At 40.6% G+C, this 18,581-nt stretch overlaps 1 protein-coding gene across 1 annotated transcript in view; it reads right to left on the bottom strand.

Annotated features, from left to right (window-relative positions):
• Nucleotides 1-18,581, bottom strand: part of SVEP1 (sushi, von Willebrand factor type A, EGF and pentraxin domain containing 1) — a 355,921-nt gene that overhangs the window by 15,305 nt on the left and 322,035 nt on the right. The window contains exon 45 of the mRNA XM_069086632.1: nucleotides 6,368-6,463. Coding sequence (XP_068942733.1) covers nucleotides 6,368-6,463 — 96 coding nt within the window. The remainder of the gene's footprint in view (nucleotides 1-6,367; nucleotides 6,464-18,581) is intronic.

Raw genomic sequence — 18,581 nt, 5'->3', positions numbered from 1 at the left:
TAACTTACATTTCATTAGAGCTTCAGAAAGAATTTTCTTCCCCATAACTCTGAGGAACATTAATATTAAACATTATTATCTCCATTTCATAGATTTAGATATGAAAGAATATTCAAAGGCCATCTAGTCAATCAATCAACAGTTAAGTACTTAATATGTGCCAGGCATTGGCAATTAGTACTGAATTAGTTACTTTTTTTTTGAGGGGGGGGGAAGCATAGCAATTGGGGTTAAGTGACTTGTCCAAGGTCATACAGCTAGTAAGTATTAAATATCTGAGGCTGCATTTGAACTCAGGTCCTCCTGACTCCAGGGCTGGTGCTCTATTCACGGCGCCACCTAGCTGTCCCAATTAGTCAATTAGTTTTTCAAATAAGGAAACAGAGGTCCAAAAGGTTAAGTTACTGGCTCAGGGTCATGCGGGTAGTAAGTGGCAGAGCCTGGACTAGAACCCTGTCCCTTGGACTTAAAGCTAGCACACTTTCATAGGGGTAAAGTAACATGAAATCTATTCTTCGGAACAATTTGGGGGGTAGGTGGACCATAGGTTAAGAACTCCTGGCCTAGAGGGTTGGGTTTGAAAGAAGGTGGAACATGGTGGGTGGGGCAAGAACAGATGGACAGGTGAATTCTCTCCACACCCATGCTCCTGTTTCTCTTGTCTTCCATTTGGCATCTGTACCATGAAAAAATGGCTGACCCCTGTTTGTGTGTTTGTGTGTGCGCGCGTGTGCCTGCCTGCTGACTTTATAGCCACAGAGTAGGGATATTATTCTTTCCACAAAGAAGCAGTTTTATGGGTAACAGTATTACAGAAAATACAGTATCCTAGTAAGTCAGTGAAGGGTGTAGGGATTCAGGGATCATATACAGAATAACTATATTCTGGTACTTAGAATAAAAATTAAATGTATAGTTTATAAATATGGGGATGTCGATGGACTAATCAAATGGATAGTCTGCACACTCAAATGTTCATTATGAGTAGAATGCAATTTCTAAGCGTAAGAGGTCTGCCTTGAGCCCACTGGAGAATTTGGCCCATAAACACTAACAACTATCGTTGTTGTTTTTCAGTTATGTCTGACTCTTCATGACCCCATTTGGGGTTTTCTTGGCAAAGACACTGCAGTGGTTTGCCATTTTCTTCCCCAGCTTATTTTACAGATGAGGAAACTGAGGCAAACAGGGTTAAGTGACTTGGCCAGGGTCACACAGCTAGTAAGTTCTGAGGCCATAACAACTATAAGAAGACACATATTTATGATATACAGTGACAGCAAATGATAAACATTAGTGTATGTAGATTTCATTTGCACCCAAGATACTGGGTATAAAGTACAATGAACATTGGTTCTGGAGTCAGGATTTCTTCGTTGTAGTCCTAAAGGCACAGCTACCTTACAGGTCTTACAGCACATCTAGAACATAGATAAAAAACTCTGCAAACCATATTTTGAAAAAAGTTCTTGTAGTTGTCAGCACATATTGATTGACTACAAAATTATATCCTGTAACAGCTAACTCAACAGGCCAGGGTTAAACCAAACTCTGTACATGGACAAGTAGGTAAAAAATTCTTCTTTGTAGAACCTGTTAGAAAATCTCCACAGAGGAATCAGCATCATTTATGTTGTTGGATTGGAGTCACTAACAGTACTAGATCTAATCCAATCCAACCCAAAAAGTACCTAATGTGTGTACTATTCCAGGAAGTAGAGATGCAAAGACAAAATAAAAAATAGTCCCTGAATTTGAGGAGCTTACATGTTACTGAGGGGGACTGGAAATGAGATATAATATGTAAACAGATAAGTGTTTGTGTGTGTGTGTGTAAACACACACATACATTTATACACGTACATATGTATATGTGTGTGTGTGTGTATACACACACACACACACACACACACACCCAAAGAGAGAGACATATACATACTTTATAATAAAAGCTACCATAAAATAAGACATTTATCCCTGGAAAATTTCAAACCACTATGTTAAGTGCTGGGGATACAAAGAAAGACGAATGACAGTCACTGAACTCAAGGAGTTCCCAGTCTGATGGAGGTGACAGCATGCTGGCACATATTAAGTGCTTAATAAATATTTTTATCATCACCATTTGAAACAATAACAATGGAACTTTTATATTTTAAGTGTTTATGTTCCTCGTATTCAGCTATGATTCTTCCCTTCACCATGCTCTCCTGCTCAGACATATGCAGCTCTCTGTAAATGAGCCTGGCTGCTTCCTGAGAGGCTAAGCCAGGCATGTACTAATGCTTTTTCTTCTTCTGTGAGATGGGCCAGACCAAATTAGACAATTCAGTTTTGCTAAAGCCCTTGGCTCTCAGAATGTGTATTGTATTTTAATAAACCTCAGGGAGTTCTGCTCTGATGTGAAGATGTTCCTTTAATCTCTAGGTATGAATGTTTATGAAAGTGGTGAAAACATTTCAGACCTTCCCTTGACAATGCAGTCCCTCTATGTCCTTAGAAATAGAACATAGTAAGCCAGCTGTCTTTTCCTTTGATGTGTTTAGGACTATAGCTTAAATCAGGTTGGCAGATAACAATGACCATGAGTAGAAAATTGGTTTTCTAGGATACAAGGGCTTTGTTAAACACAGCTAAGAAAATGAACTTTGACATTTTCACTAATCTGACTTTAAAGTTTAAAGATCTTGAAAACCCACTGTCTATACAGGGCTAATGCAGATACTATGGCTAGAGGTACAGAAGTAACTACAGATAAACAAAAACAAGATGGAGACATGTTTAAAGGGGACGCCAGTTAGGCAGATCCAAAACTGGTAAAGGACCAGTCTCAAGAGAAGTCACAAATCAAGAAATGGTCCAGACACAATTTATTCTTTGTTGTTTTTGAACGAGATTTACAAACAAGAATCTTCATCATATTTGCCTTTGGTTGTAAAGATGAAGCCTGGCATGATGGAGACTTGTTGGACTTGATGTCAGGAAGACTGAGGTTCAAATACCACCTCGGTTACTTACTAGCTGTTACTTACTATAAATTCCTATCAATGCATAGGAGTACAGACTGGGCAACTTACAGTCTTAGAGAATTCCCTGGGGGACATTGAGAGGTTAAATAATTTGCTCAGTCACATAGCCAGTATGTATTCTAGGCAAGACTTAAACCCGCTTTTCTGACTCCAAGGTGGGCTTTTTCTTTTTTCCCAAAACAATTTGGTTTAAAGTTTTGAGTTCCAAATTCTATCCTTCCCACCTTCCCTAACCTTTCTCCTCCCTGACATGGCAAGCAATCAGATATAGTTACTTACTCACATAGAAGTCACTCGATTGTTCTGAGCCTCAGGCAACTCATTGAGACTAAAAGTTAGAGAGCAGTTGGGATGGATGTCAACAGACAGCTTGGATTAACCTCAAACTGACAGATAGACTTTAATAAGCAAATATTTCTTTTTCATTTCAGCATATATTAATAAAAAAGGAGTAAGAAAAGATGAATTAAAGGTTTAAGTTAATGAAGGCATATAGCACATTGTGTAAGTGCTCTGGCAAGTTGGTTTATCAAATAAAAATATTTTCATTATGTTAAGTTCTTTTCTGACTTAACTTTGAAATGTTCATACTTTTGTTTGAAGATTTCTACAAGAGACTGATCATCATTATTATTTTTTTAAAGCAAGGGGCACCTCAAAAATGCCTTAATATAAATTCATTTGGATGTCAACAGAGATCTGTTTCTTTTCATGGTTCATGTAAGTCAGTCTCGATAAAGTTGGAAAATTTAATGCCCTCATAAGAACAGGAATGTTTTTAATTAAGGACTACAAATTGCAATTCAAAAAGGAATGATATTTTAAAACATTTGCCAACTTCCTAGTTTTCTTAAGCAAGAAGAGTTACATTCTTAATGGTAAACCTAAATTTTACCTGATAAACAAGATATTTAGCAGAAGTGACTAATAACAATGGCAAATGTAACATACTTGATTCGTCTATATGTGTGGTAGGAAAGAAGAGGGCCTAGTGTGTGTGTGTGTGTGTGTGTGTGTGTGTGTGTGTGTGTATAGTATAGTATAGGATATACAATATCCTATGCTATAGGAAGCAGTGGACAGGATATACAGTAGGTATATAGGATACAGGGTTTGAAATCTGGCTTTGTCACTTATTACCTATGTGACCTCAGGCAAGTCATTTAGTTTCTTAGCCTTAGTTTTAGCTGTACAAAGAGTGGGGTAGAGTAGATGATCCCTAAAGACACTTCCAACTCTAAATCTATATGCCTAAGAACTGTACTATAAGTGCCTCTCCATAAGAAAACTGGACTCTTCCCTTGAGTTGGATGGGATATGAATTTTAGATGGCTAGAATTTAGTATCTGAAGCCAAAATTGCATTCCAAAGATTCTATTGCCTGTTAACTTATGATGGCAGAGTACAATGGAACTCCTGTTCATATGTGTAGCCAATTGCCCAATTCCATTTTTTGGAGGTAGGAAATAGGGGTTTAGAGCTATTAGAGGTTAAGGGTTAGGGTTGTTATTGTTGGTAGTGGCGGGGCTTCGTTCTCAGTGAGGTTAGAGCTGTAGGGGATTCCTGGCAAGGAAATTCCTATCAATGCATAGGAGTACAGACTGGGCAACTTACAGTCTTAGAGAATTCCCTGGGGGACATTGAGAGGTTAAATAATTTGCTCAGTCACATAGCCAGTATGTATTCTAGGCAAGACTTAAACCCGCTTTTCTGACTCCAAGGTGGGCTTTTTCTTTTTTCCCAAAACAATTTGGTTTAAAGTTTTGAGTTCCAAATTCTATCCTTCCCACCTTCCCTAACCTTTCTCCTCCCTGACATGGCAAGCAATCAGATATAGGTTATACATGTGCAATCATGTAAAACATTTCTATATTGGTCATTTTGTTCAAGAAGACTCAAATAAAAGAAAATAATTGAAGAAGGAAAGTGAAAAACAGCAAACTTCAGTTTGTATTCAATCAATATACATTCTTTCTCTGCAGGCAGATAGTACGCATCATTAGACCTTTGGGATTCTCTTGGATCATTGTGATAGGGTGCTTGAACCCCAGTTTATAAAATCACATTTCTCCCTAGCCTCAAAACACTGTCTTAGGCAGTTTTCTCTCTAGCTCAAGGGCAGCAGGCCCTAACAAAACATTTATCTCTCTTCCTGATACAGTGGCCAGCTGCACTCACAAAATTTAGGAGTTTGACCCCACTGTGTACGTATGGGGCCTTACATATCACATATATCCTAAACTCAGGCATATACTCCCTAGCTCACTATACACATCCTCAATCCCTCATTAGCTTGGGATACACTGAACTCCCAACATCCATCTTGTCAAACATGACATTGATGGGTGGCAACTTGGTCAGCCCAGACCGCTAGCTGACTTAGTGATGTTTCAAGCCTAAAACCACACCTCCATCCAGCCCCGCCTTGGGCTACTTCCCAGGGAATTATGGGCAATACACCCACACAGTAGATGTTAAGAGAGCATGTCACTGACCACTCCTTTAAGCACTGATCACTCCTTAACTCCTTCCTAATCCTACCCTGACTCACCTAGTTAGCATAATTGGTACAGATTCTGCTAAAGATTATCCTATAAAAACTTTAACTCTACCCCTTTAAGGTTGCAGGTTCCCTAAGAACTCTTTGCCCTCTATAATTTTATACCATCTTGATGAAAAGAATGCTTGAGCCTGTGAATTCATTCCAGACTGCCCACAAAGGGGCTCTGGTTATTGGGGCTCCTGAAACAGCCCCTCTTCCCCCCATAAATTGTACTGCTGAGAACAGCTAAGTCATTCATGGTTGTTCATTGCACAGTATTACTTTTATTGTGTACAATGTTCTCCTGGTTCTACTCACTTCACTTTGTATCATTTCATGTAAGTCTTTCCAGGTTTTCCTGAAATCAACCTGCTAGTCATTTCTTATAGCACAATAATATTCCATTATAATCATATACAACAGCTTGTTTAGTCATTCCCCAATTGATGGGCATCCCTTTGATTTACAATTCCTAGCCACCACAAAAAAGAGCTGCTATAAATATTTTTGTACAAATAGGTCAAGGTGAGTTTTCTAGGTACTATACTATGCTTCCTCTTCATTTTAATCACCAAATGAAATAAATTACCACAAAAGCAAAGCTTAATCTCAAGATAACCTTCTGAGCTAAAAGATTCCAGACAAGTTCTCTGATGCTACACACACACACACACATCCACACTGTCCCTCACACACCCTTTCTATGTGTGATGTTATTATGAGAAACACTCATGTTCTTCCCTAGGCACATACACACACATATCCTCTCTAGAGATTGTAAATAAAAGTCACTCACGTTCTTCACAGAGGCGTCCCATCCAGCCTTCCAGGCAGGTACATGCATTGGGCCTTTGGCAAACTCCGCCATTTTGACATGGGAATCTACAGACAGCTGTAAAAAAAAAATGAGAATGACTATAAATCACTAACAGTCATTATAATCACCATGGCTAGTTTCCCATTCATAACATGTTCTTGATTCTTGAGTTTCAAGTGAGATAAGCTGTGTTAATAAAGTTTCAGATGGAACTTGGCCATATAGAGACTCTTACTGGCTATTACTATAGTCTATTACTGCTTATCTCTACCCCTTAACTTGAAAAATCTCAGACCTAGACAATTATCTAGTATATATAGCTAGATGCTTTGAGGACACACACACACACACACACACACACACACACACACAATATCAACATTCCTGATGATGTCAGAAAAGCAGCAAATCAAGTCTCACAGGAACCTTGGAAGGGCATTTAATTTCACCACTTTGTCTTTAAGGAAGGACTTTCAAACATATTACACTCTAGAAAAGACAATTTCACATTCTCCCATTCTGACTGTCCAGTTTTGCTTGGATAAGGTGCTGACCTCAGCATTAGAAAGACCTAGGTTTAAGACCTGCCTCTTCCACATGACTCTGGACAAGTCATGTGGCTTTTCAGTGCTCCAAATAACTCTTTACGAACATAAGCTGTAGGTAGGATAGGTGTTGAACATTAGTACAGTAAATTTATCATCTGGCGTTCTGCATACCAATAATATCACAAATTGAATTCAGACAACCCTGGCAATTCTCCCTTTCCCAGACTACTGCACCCTTTCAATAACTAAGCAACACCTGAATCTTTCATGTCAAAGTACAGTATATCTTTGATTTGCTCTCTTTATAGCACAGGAGAATACCTGATTGCTAACACCTATAGAGCAATTTAGATATAATTAAAGATATTTTTTGCCACCAAAGACTTTTCTTTAACTTAAACCAACATCATTTATCCTTAATCCTGATGATGAAGCATGCTGATATTGACTGAATACAGACTGAAGTTTGCTATTTTTCACTTTCCTTTTTAAATTTTTTTCTTTTATTCAAGTCTTTTTGTATAAAATGATGAATACAGAAATTTTTACATTTATTGGAGTGGGGTAGGGAGAGGGAACAGGAGAATATAGACTCAACATTCAATTCAACTCATTACCTCAAGTTAGCCTGTATAAGGCTTTCTCTACAATACTAACTAGTACTATTGTTTTAAAAGTACCTTTTTTCATCCCTTGTTTTTAGCTACAATTGATCATAAATTCTTACTCTATACTCAAATCTTTAAGGAAAAGAAATGTAGCTGAAAAATGGGAGGCAGTATGATATGAGGGAGGCCTCCTCATGGTTGAGGAGTAAGGAGGATCCAATTTCTAGTCCTTGTTCTTTCATTCACTAGATTCTGCATTAATTATCTCAGTGTTATCTTTTTAATAAAAACAAAAATGTTATCTTTTTAATAAAAAACAAAAAGCTGTTGGAGGACATTATCTTTAAAGCATTTCTTGCATCTCTGCTGTTTTACATTTTTATTCATGAGTTATAAAGATCATGAAAATGCCAGGAGGTAAATAAAGGTGGGTGAAGGAGAGAGGTGCATGAATCAATGAACATCATTTATTAAAAGTACCCACTATGTGCCAAGCACTATGCCAGGTTCTAGGGATAAAAAGAAATAGTCCCTGCCCTTAAGGACCTCATATTCTTTTAGGGAAGACAACCTGCATGGGGTGAATATGTGTTACATACGCATGAAGCAGCTGCGAGCTCTTTTTGGTTGGGAAGGCACAAGCAGCTGAAGGCCCCTCTAGCAGAAGGTGGTACAAGCTATGTCCCTTGAGGGAAGCCCGGGAAAGCAAGAAGCAGCACTGAGGAGTTTCCAGAGCATGCAGAGTGGCCAAGATGGAGGTGAAGGAGGCGACTGCCCTGTAAAGTCTATGTTGTTTCTCAGTTGTTTGCAGTCATGTCTGACCCTGTGACCCCTTTGGGGGTTTTCTTGGCAAAGATATTGAAGTGCTTTGCCATTTCTCTGGCTCATTTTACAGATGAGGAAACTGAAGCAAACAGGGTCAAATAACTTGCCCAGGGTTATACAACTAATAAGTGTGTGAGGCTGGATTTGAACTCAGGTCCTCCTGACTTCCAGGCCTGACACTCTATTCACTGTGCCACCTAGCTGCCCAAAGAGTGCATAAATGGGAGAAATGAGTTAAGGAGACTGGAGAGGTAGGAAGGTGCCAGGTTGCAGAGAGCTTTAAATACCAAGGGGAGGAATTTATAATTGGTCCTTGAGGTGAACTGGAGCCATTGGAACCACAGTTTTTAATCAGAGGCCAGTGATTGATGCCTTTGCAATGCTCTTCAAATGGCCACCTCCTACTCCTCTGTGCCCCAACCTCCACATCCCCCCTTTCAACCCTGAGCTACTTGCCTAAGCCTTCTTTCCTTCAAGAGTACCCTGTGCTTTGAATACAGCTCTCCATTCTCTCCTCTGACCCCTCCCCCAGCTCAAAAAAACCTCTTTTCTTAGACCAGAGATATCAAACACATAGTCTCTGGACCTCCAGAATGCACATGAAACAGATTAAAATGGAACTGGGAATTATTTAACAAAATAAATAGAAATACCATGAAACATAGATAATATCAATATGTGGTTTTCAAAGTCACTATGAAGCCCGCTGGGATCCTGGTGTATGGTTTAGTGGCCCCTGTTTCTATCTGAGTTTGACATCACTGTTTTGGATAGCTGTTACTTGGAAAAGGTCCCATCAGAAGGTGTTAATGATAATACCAGAGAGGCAGATGTGCTAAGTGGAAAATAGACCAGACCTAGATTCAGAAAACTCACTGACAGTAGGTATGTGGACAATGGACTTATTGCCACCGAGCTTCAGTTTACTTCTTTGTAAGACTGTGAAAGTACTTTGCGTGATTTATGGTACAAAGTTCTTGTTCTTATAAAGATAGCAGACAGGGACCAAAATGCAATTTGTGGATTTGTAAAAGATAAGGACTGGGCCTATAATTTCATTGGCATTGGAAAATCCCAGGTGAGGAAGTTCCTTCTGCCAAAGCAGATCCACACTTCTCTGTAATTTACGGTATTACAGTGTAACCTAGGATACTGGGAGGTCATGACTTGCCTAGAGTCACATAACCAGTGCATATCAAAGGTAAGACTTGAATCCACATCTTAATGGCTTCAAGGTGGATCCTTTATCCACTCCGCTCTGCCTCCTTACTGTAAGTTATAAAATATCACATCATTTTGAATTGCTGCTATTGTCACTTTGAATGGCTCATTTTTAAATGAGTACAGGGAGTAAGGTGTTTTCCTCACTCTATAGGTGAAGTAGATGATGCCTTTGTTACCACTGACAGGGGTCACTGGCATGTTAACGAAGGACAATACACAGTAATTCAAAGGATTAGTAGAGTTTCAAGCATCAATGACATGGTAAGGCATACACACACAAAAGGCAGATTTTCACATTAAAGCAGACTTATTGCAATTCTATGGTCCATTATTACTAATGCCAAATTTTCTTTTTAAATTATATCTTACAAGTCCTGTTGGGGGCCAGGAAGTAATGGTATATGGGCTAGTGCCTGCTTGCTTGATGTATGACCTTAAAAGGTAATGAATAGAGCTGTAGAAGATGATTGGCTATGTGTACCTATAAGTTGCCCTGATGCGGAAGCTCAGGGCAGTCGCCATGTAGCTGAGCCTGAATAAACAACTCCTGCAAACCTCGGGTGCTCTGTCTGGTAATTCCTCCTAGGAGGCCGGTGATGACCGAAGACTTACTATGGGTAAGTGAGAGGACGGGATATCAATAGCCCCCCACAACTGGCGCCCAACGTGGGGCGTGGGTAGGGTCCGAGAAGACCGTCTGGGCTGTAACTTAGCTCTCCAGACAGCCTCATCGGTAAAAGAGTACCGTTGAGAAGATGGGAGGGGCAGGAAGTGCCCCCGCAATTTTGCCTGAGGAGAAAGGAGTTATTGCCGCGCAGCTTTACAAAGTGTGCGCGAAGGGCGGTGTAAAGATACCGATAAGAACGTGCCGCCAATTTGTAGAAAAAATATGGACCATCTGCCCCTGGATACAACATGCGGGGGTGCAGCCAGGCCGATGGGCCGTGGTGGGACAACAAATGGCTTCATATGAGGGAACAAACCCGGGGTCATTAACCCCAACCGATTTCACCGTTTATCCTTAGCAGGCTCCTCTAGTGAGGAGTCGGAGGAGGAATCGACTAGCCGACCTCCTCAATATCTGTGGGAGGAGTTGAGAGAAGCGGAGAGGGGATTAGAAAGCGGGGAAGATGGCGACAGCGAAGGAGCTGGCTCCGAGCACTGTTCGCTGGGAACAAGAACCCGGAAAGGAGGAGTCAGTGGCGCAGAAAAAAAAAAAAAAAAGAGGAAGTCCCTACATGGGAGGGGGACGCCTGGGCTGCCGAATGGGTGGAAGGAAGCCGTCCTCCTCCCTTCAACCTTGCCGGAGGCCCGATCACTTTTAAGAAGCAGATAGATAACACCTTAAGTCCCACCTAATTACTCTTTCTGGTTTAGGTGATTAAATTGTGGGTTCGAGTCCCACTTAGTTGCTTGTTTAGAATGAGTGGTACATGTTTTGCATGATTGGTACTGTGCACAGAACTGTTACGTGTCGTATCTTGTGTTTCTGCTGTGTTCTGTCCCTTCTGTGTCTTTGTTTGTCCTATCCAGTCATCAGGTCCATTATGGGCCAAGGGTCATCCACAGCCGGCCCGTGTACTCCTTTGAAATGCCTTTTGGACAACTTCAGACTTCCAGAAACGGGTCTCTGGATATGGGGAGTCTGTGACCAAATTTAATTTAGAAAAGTTCTGTACCATTGGCTGCAACTGCAGGACATTCCTTTGAAATGCTGTATCTCTTTCCCTCCTTCTTTCCCCTGCTGCTGAGTGCAGGCTGGAAAGGGAGAGAAAGAGAGCAAAATATTGTCTTGTTTAGGTTATATGATGGTAAATGCAAGTGAAAGAGTATAGGAGAAATGTTAGGTTGGAATTAGAAAAAAATAAAGTATGTATATGATTTTAAAGGGGCTTTAATCAAAGTCCAACAGGAAGAGTAGACAGTAGTAAAAGCAAGAAAGTTTAAGCATGTAGCAAAGAAAGGAACATGGGTAGGAAGTTAAGATAGGTATAAGTTAGTTGCTATTGAAAAGTATGAACAGAAGTTTTAAGATCTTTAAAAGTTTGAAAATCTCCTCTTCATTCCACTCTGGCCAAGTGGAGTGAGGAGAGGGTGATGGGAGGGGGAGGGAATCTTTTCCCTCAGAACAAAGAGGCAGGTAGATTAACATTTAACTATTTCCTGACTCACTTAAAAGAGAAAAGTTTTGTGTAACAGAATGCAACTAAAAGGCAACTGAATGCATTCTGGTCATCTTTGAAAAGTGTCACTCCTAATTTGATGATGAAGAAAAGTCAGAATTCATTTTACTATTTGGCATTTAGGCAAATTGGAATATTTTCCAAGATTTGATACATAAGGTGAGGTTTTTGGGTTCTCTAGAACTGGGATAAGGGAGTAGGCGCCACTCCCTCTCCCCTTGCTAGGGAAGTCAAAGCTATCACTTTCAAGGAAGTTTCTTAGGAGTGGACACAAAATTTATTGGAGTAAAAGTTGGAACAGCTAAAAACATTGGGGGGAGGCATAGCAGCTATATTGAGGGCCCCTGGGGCATGCAGATGACCCTCTTTCCTTTCAAATCCCGGGGACCACAACCAAGCTCTGCAAATGTGGGGAGAAGAGAAAAGCCTCTGCACTTGGTAAGCCTAATTTTCTATCAATAATTTTGGTATGTGATGAATCGGAAATGCAATTAATGTCATTATGTCATTGTTCTATTATGGTATCTCTAAATTGTAAAGTCCTCTTATACTGTAAAAATTGAGTGACAAATCAGTTTTCAATCTGAGTTTTGTTGAAACTAAAAGATGGAGAAAAAGTTGTGTAAAACTAGCTTTGTTACTTTATCAGTTCTGCTAACCCTATGTTATAATGTTATTTTCATGTGAATTGGATTTTTTATGTTATAATATCTGATGGTTTAAAGCTTTTATATTTGGGATTAAATCAGAGACACTTTAGTTGAGAGAACGGAAATTTTAGTGTGAGATCAGATTAAGCATAGTTACAGAAAGATGAGGAATCTTGGGCAGTAGATGCAAATCAATTAGGGCAATGATTTATAAACCTGATGGGAGATTTGACTTTACGAACACCTATGGGGTTCCTTTGAAAAGGAATGTTCCCCACCTATTCCTGAGTCTAGCATTGAGGTGGCATGGATACTGCATGGTTGGATATCTGTAACTAACCTGAATTTAAACAGAATCAAGGATGTTCTATCCTGTCATATTTGGAATGTCACAGGTCCCTGTTTTTTTTTCCTTCTATAGCAGGTTTCTATGATCGGAGCAGGGAGTCAGTAAAGGATGTGAGCTCTTTCGTGTTAGCCTACTGGAAAATCTAATATTATTTTTATCTAAGATTAGAACATGTACAGAAAGTTATGCAAACTGCTTAAGATCATTCTAAAAGTTTTATGAGTCTTGAACTGTTTTAAAGAAGGGAAAATACTTTTAGAAGAAATTTTAAATCTCTAGTGGGATTTTGAAAGGCCTATTCTATGGGAAAATATGAAGGACAGTGAAATAGTCTGAGTAATGGGTTATACTAGCCCATACTCACCCCACTTCTGGTCAATTTTCTCTTACTCCTTTTTGGCCCTTGTTTGTCTAATCTTTTTGCTAGATTTGTGTTTTTTTAGGCTCAGCACCCTTCACTGGCAGGTGACTCTTCTGCCGGGAACATTGTGGGCTGAGTATCAACCGTTGCCTGAAGTCATTACCCATCACCCCTTGGACCTGGCATCGGCCAAATTCCGGACCTTGGCTATGGACCCCACCCCTTGAACGATGATACCCTGAGAGGCAGGGGAAGCTCTTCGCCCCTCCCCAGCGGGAAGTAGCTCGGGAGGCTGAGATCATCGTCCTGTGCCCCCAAATGATTTCGGGTGTCATCTGTTTAAGGGGGGAATGATGGGGTACCTGGGGTCTAGGTCAATTTGTGAAACCAACTTGTGAAACCAGTCTGTGAAATTGTAACTGCAATTTGTATTGTAAAATTGTTATCTGTAAAATTCCTTTCCCAACCTCCAACTCTGCCCCTTCCCCCTACCCCACATTCCACCTAGGCAACACCCTTTGACCCCTTTTGTTCTTACTTAATCTCTTGATTAAGTAATCAAGGCCAGGGCTGGCCCACACCCTCCTTTATCCTTGCCTTTTGTCTCCTTAACCACCTGGCCCAAGTCTTATCTAAACTGTCTATTCACATGCTCCCCTTGGTCAGCTCTGACCTTTGTCTATGCATTGAGGCCCCCTCTCCTTACTTTTATTCCGGTGAGGGTGGGCGAGAGCATGCAAATTTGCCTAGACAGAAAAGAGCCCCCATACTTGTACCTCTGCTTTTAGGACTTGGTATTGCCGGGTCCACTGCAGTAGGGACCACGGCTTTGGTTAAAGGTAATGAGAATTTCTTATCTCAGCAAGAGCAAATTGATGCCATAATGGAAATGGGTCTCATGGGGTGCCTATGGCACACAACCGGTCTTTGTGTGACCTCTGCCCCGTACCAAAGATATTCTAGGGCAGCTAATCTGTCCTATACTCTGGGTTCATTTTTAAACGGGACATGGAATAAGCAGTTTACACTGAAGTTAAATGAATTAAGACGTGCTATAGTTGTATTGAATTCTACCACCATATCTGGTCCCCAGTTATCAGCATGGACTGAGTGGTTCCAAAACATTACCCAATAGTTTGCCTCTTGGGGAGGTTTGGGGGCGTCAAGTATGGTGTTACTCTTGACCATAGGGTTGCTTGTCTGGTACCTCTGCCGATTGCAGAGAAGACAACAAGGATGTATGTTGCTCACACAAAAGGCCATTGAGGAAGGAGCAGACCCTCAAGTAGGCTGGCTTCCATGGAAGACATGTAACGCTCTTGAAGTAAGACGGGATCCGTTCTATGACGGGCAACCTCTCCTGACCCGGCCGCCTAAGACAGGGCCTGAGGGCGTTGGGTTACCGAGGACGGGTAAGGTTCAGGGATCAGGAGATGACCCAAGCCAGAACATCCCGCATTCCCCTACTGCCGCCAGGGTCTGCTAAATTCAGGTTATTGCAACTGCACCGCTTAAGGCTGTACCAGACAAGCGTCCTGATTAAACAAAAAGGGGGAGATGTTGGGGGCCAGGAAGTAATGGTATATGGGCTAGTGCCTGCTTGCTTGATGTATGACCTTAAAAGGTAATGAATAGAGCTGTAGAAGATGATTGGCTATGTGTACCTATAAGTTGCCCTGATGCGGAAGTTCAGGGCAGTCGCCATGTAGCTGAGCCTGAATAAACAACTCCTGCAAACCTCGGGTGCTCTGTCTGGTAATTCCTCCTAGGAGGCCGGTGACGACCGAAGACTTACTATGGGTAAGTGAGAGGACGGGATATCAATAGCCCCCCACAAGTCCAAACTCTCATACTTAGATGAAATATATGAACTGTGAATTCATTATGCACAAATGGATCTCATTTCATGGTAATGTCCCAGTGAAAGTGTCTTTTAAAACACCAATAGCAACATCCCCGTGCAGCCTTTAACTTAGCAACAGCTGTAATCGGCATGACATATTTGGGTGACAACTAGAAGAGTTCATAGGTTAATGATAAACTTAGCATTTTCTCACTTACATGTTAAATAGCCTTAGCTCTGTCTGTTGCCCTCATAATCAACATTAATGAAAACTTAGAGCTTATCAGCTTTTTAGATTTATAAATGAGTAGAAAAAATAAAAGTGTTTATACCTTTTTTTCTTTCCTTTTTGGAGGGGGGAAGGCAGGGCAATTGGGGATAAGTGACTTGCCCAAGGTCACACAGCTAGTAAATGTTAAGTGTTGGAGGCTAGATTTGAACTCAGGTCCTCCTGACTCCAGGGCTGGTGCTCTATTCACTGCACCACCTAGCTGCCCCAAGTGTTTATACTTTCAAAACTGATGGGGTTAGATAGTAGATTACATGTCAGAATTAAGATTAAAAATAATTTCAAAAAGCTTAAAATATTAGACTGAAACCAGCAGTATGATGCTTACAGTTAAAAATATCAAGTGAGCAGCACGCCATGTCATGACATGACAGAGGATTTATGGCTTAGCAGTAGTTTGTATGAAAAAATGTTTTTTTTAAAGTTGTCTAAACAATTAATAGGAGCCAAAATTATAATCTAGCTGTCTATGACATCACAAATTTAGGCTGCAGAAATAAAACAATGTACAGATCATATTTTTTCTTGTGTTCTTTGACAGGGTTACTTCCCTCTACAATGTTACTTTCACATTCGGAGGAATATTGTAAACTACAAGTTTCTCAGAAGAGCGCATCTAGGGATAACAAGGCATGTAGCAATCGTGCCATGTGAAGGATGGTTGATGGATTTGGCTATGTTTATGTTGGGGAAGATAAAATTAATGAAAGACTTGATAAATGTTTTTAAACATTTGAAGGGCTGTCCTTGTATTACGGGTATTGCTAAAGGCAGACGTCATAGTCCTCCCTGTCCTCTTTCCCCACTATTTAGTCGCAAATGCTTTATAAATTGGTGGTTTTGTGGTTAATCAGTGACCATACAGAGAGCTGAAAGACAGTACATTTAATGAAAGATATTAGAATTATAAATAGCTAGGCCACAGACAGCAAGGTTACCAGCATGGCTGCTGGTTTTCGATCTTCCCACACCACCACTCCTCACCCCCAAATAATGTCCTTATTTAGCGTTTAGAGTTCCTAAATCCTATACCAACTGGTGCCCATTTGCCCAAGAAATAGAGTAGCAACACATCTTGCTAGTGTGCTTCTTATGCTAATTTCTGAGTTTTGAGGCATGAGGAAGGAAGGAAAGGAGCCTTTATTAAGTGCCTGCTATGCTCAAGGCACTATGCTAAGCACTTTACAAATATTATTTCATTTGATCCTCACAACAATCCAGGAAGGTAGGTCCTATTATTATCCCTATTTTACAGTTAAGGAAACTGAGGCAAATAGGATTAAGTTACTTGTCCATGATCACATAGCTAGTAAGTGTCTGAGGCTGGATTTGAACTCAGGTCTTCCTGACTCCAGGCCCAGTGCTACATTTCTGTGCCAACCAGCTGCTTCTGTAAAAGTAGGCCGTGTTTAGCATTGACAAGTGCAGTTTTCCACACTGAAACATCTTGCATTTGTGAAGGGTAAAGAAAAGTGAGAAGACATATTTTGTTATTCTATATGGTCAAATTCTATCCAATGGATAGAAATTACATAATGAAAGATTTCAGTTCAACATGAGCTAGAGTTTTCTGACAATTAGAGCTATAAAATAACTTGCCTAAGAACATACTGAGCTTCCTGTTGCTAGAGGTATTCAAAAAAGAAACTAAATGAACCAAATGGCAGAGCTGTTATAAAGGGAATTCCTATCCTGTGTAGGAAGGTGGGCTAGATGACCTACCCCATGTTTCCCCGATAATAAGACCTATCCCGAAAATAAGCCCTCCCCTTACTGTATAAGATTCCTCTAAAATAAGCCCTCCCCCTAAAATAAGCCCTATTGAGATTTCTACTTGTAGTGAAGGTGATCCCCTGCACTACACGCTACATTATGGTACCCTCTGTATGCACTGTCCCCCCACCCCGTGAAACGCACGCCGCACTCCGAGCTGCATCCAATCAGAGCTGCAGCAGTGAGCGTGTCATCCTGTTCTTCCCCAGTGATTTGCTTATTGAATAAAGGTACATTTTTTTGTTCACATTTACCTGTTTATTAAAATTGCTGTCAATGTTCATTAAAATAAGCCCTCCCCTGAAAATAAGCCCTCTGGTGTTTTTCTGTCCAAAAAAATAATAAGACTGTGTCTTATTATCGGGGAAACACGGTATAAAGTCCAATCCAACTTACATAGCACTTTAAAAAATAATTATAATTATTTTATTTATTATTCAGTTTTAAAGTCATTAAAGACATTATATTTTGGTATTTTGGGGGGGAGGAGGGAAGGCAAGGCAATTGGGGGTTAAGTGACTTGCCCAAGGTCACATGGCTAGTAAGTATCAAGTGTCTGAAGTCAAATTTGGACTCAGGTCCTCCTGACTCCAGGGCCAGTGCTCTATTCACTGCACCACCTAGTTGCCCCCCCCTCCCCTAGCATTTTTATATTCATATAACATCCAGTACTGGAGAAATTAAAAGTGTGTGTGTGTGTGTGTGTGTGTGTGTGTGTGTGTGTGCTACTTGGTTTTGAAGGTGGAGAGAGGGATATGGGGAGATAAAACACTTGTCCATAGCTTTTTTTTTTAACAAGCCTTCTTGTTAAATTGGATAACATCTCCTAAGAAGCATATTTACTGTGTGCTGTCAGCCCTATTCATTCTAAAAGAACCCATATCAAAGAAGAAATCTGTTGTTGCTTTCATCAACTAAATCAGAGGCTCATTGCTCTTTCATCGAGTCATCCCTTCATTCAAAAAATTTCCAGCCTTTTCAGAAGGGAAGAGTGAGCGTAATATTGTAATGGCCCCTTTGAAAATTTAATCCAATTTGCCTCAGCTTAACAAGCATTTTATTGAGTATGTGTGATGTGTGAGCTGCTTAGGATGCAAAGACAAAGATGTGAAAGTCCCTGCATTGGGGAGCTTGTCTTCTGCTGAATTGATCTGTTTCTCAGCTGAGACAAGGGAGGACAGAAAGTGGAGCAAAAAAACCTAAAAGGATAGAACAACAGAGGATGGGGTGGGCTGCTGGGTGGGAGTGGTTAGGGTTCTCAGATCCTACTGATGAGTCACTTATAGTTCTAGTCCTGTTACACTCATGAGAATGAACTTTGAAGGTCTTCTTTTTTTTTTTTTTTTAAAGCAATCGGGGTTAAGTAACTTGCTCAAGTTTACACGGCCAGTTATTTTTTGTGTGTGGGTGTTTAGTGTCTGAGGCCGGAACCGAACTTAGGTCCTCCTGACTCCAGGGCTGGCGCTTTACTCACTGCGCCACCTAGCCACCCCTGAACTTTGAAAGTTTTGATGGGAGTGGGGAGAAAGAGGCAAAATCT

The sequence above is a fragment of the Petaurus breviceps genome, unplaced genomic scaffold (assembly GCF_028583685.1).
Source record: "Petaurus breviceps papuanus isolate PSGF00001 unplaced genomic scaffold, PetGlider_PUasm1.0 118, whole genome shotgun sequence".
NCBI lineage: Eukaryota > Metazoa > Chordata > Mammalia > Diprotodontia > Petauridae > Petaurus > Petaurus breviceps.
Note: the sequence above shows the minus strand (reverse complement) of the source record. Positions and strands in the feature narration are given on the sequence as shown.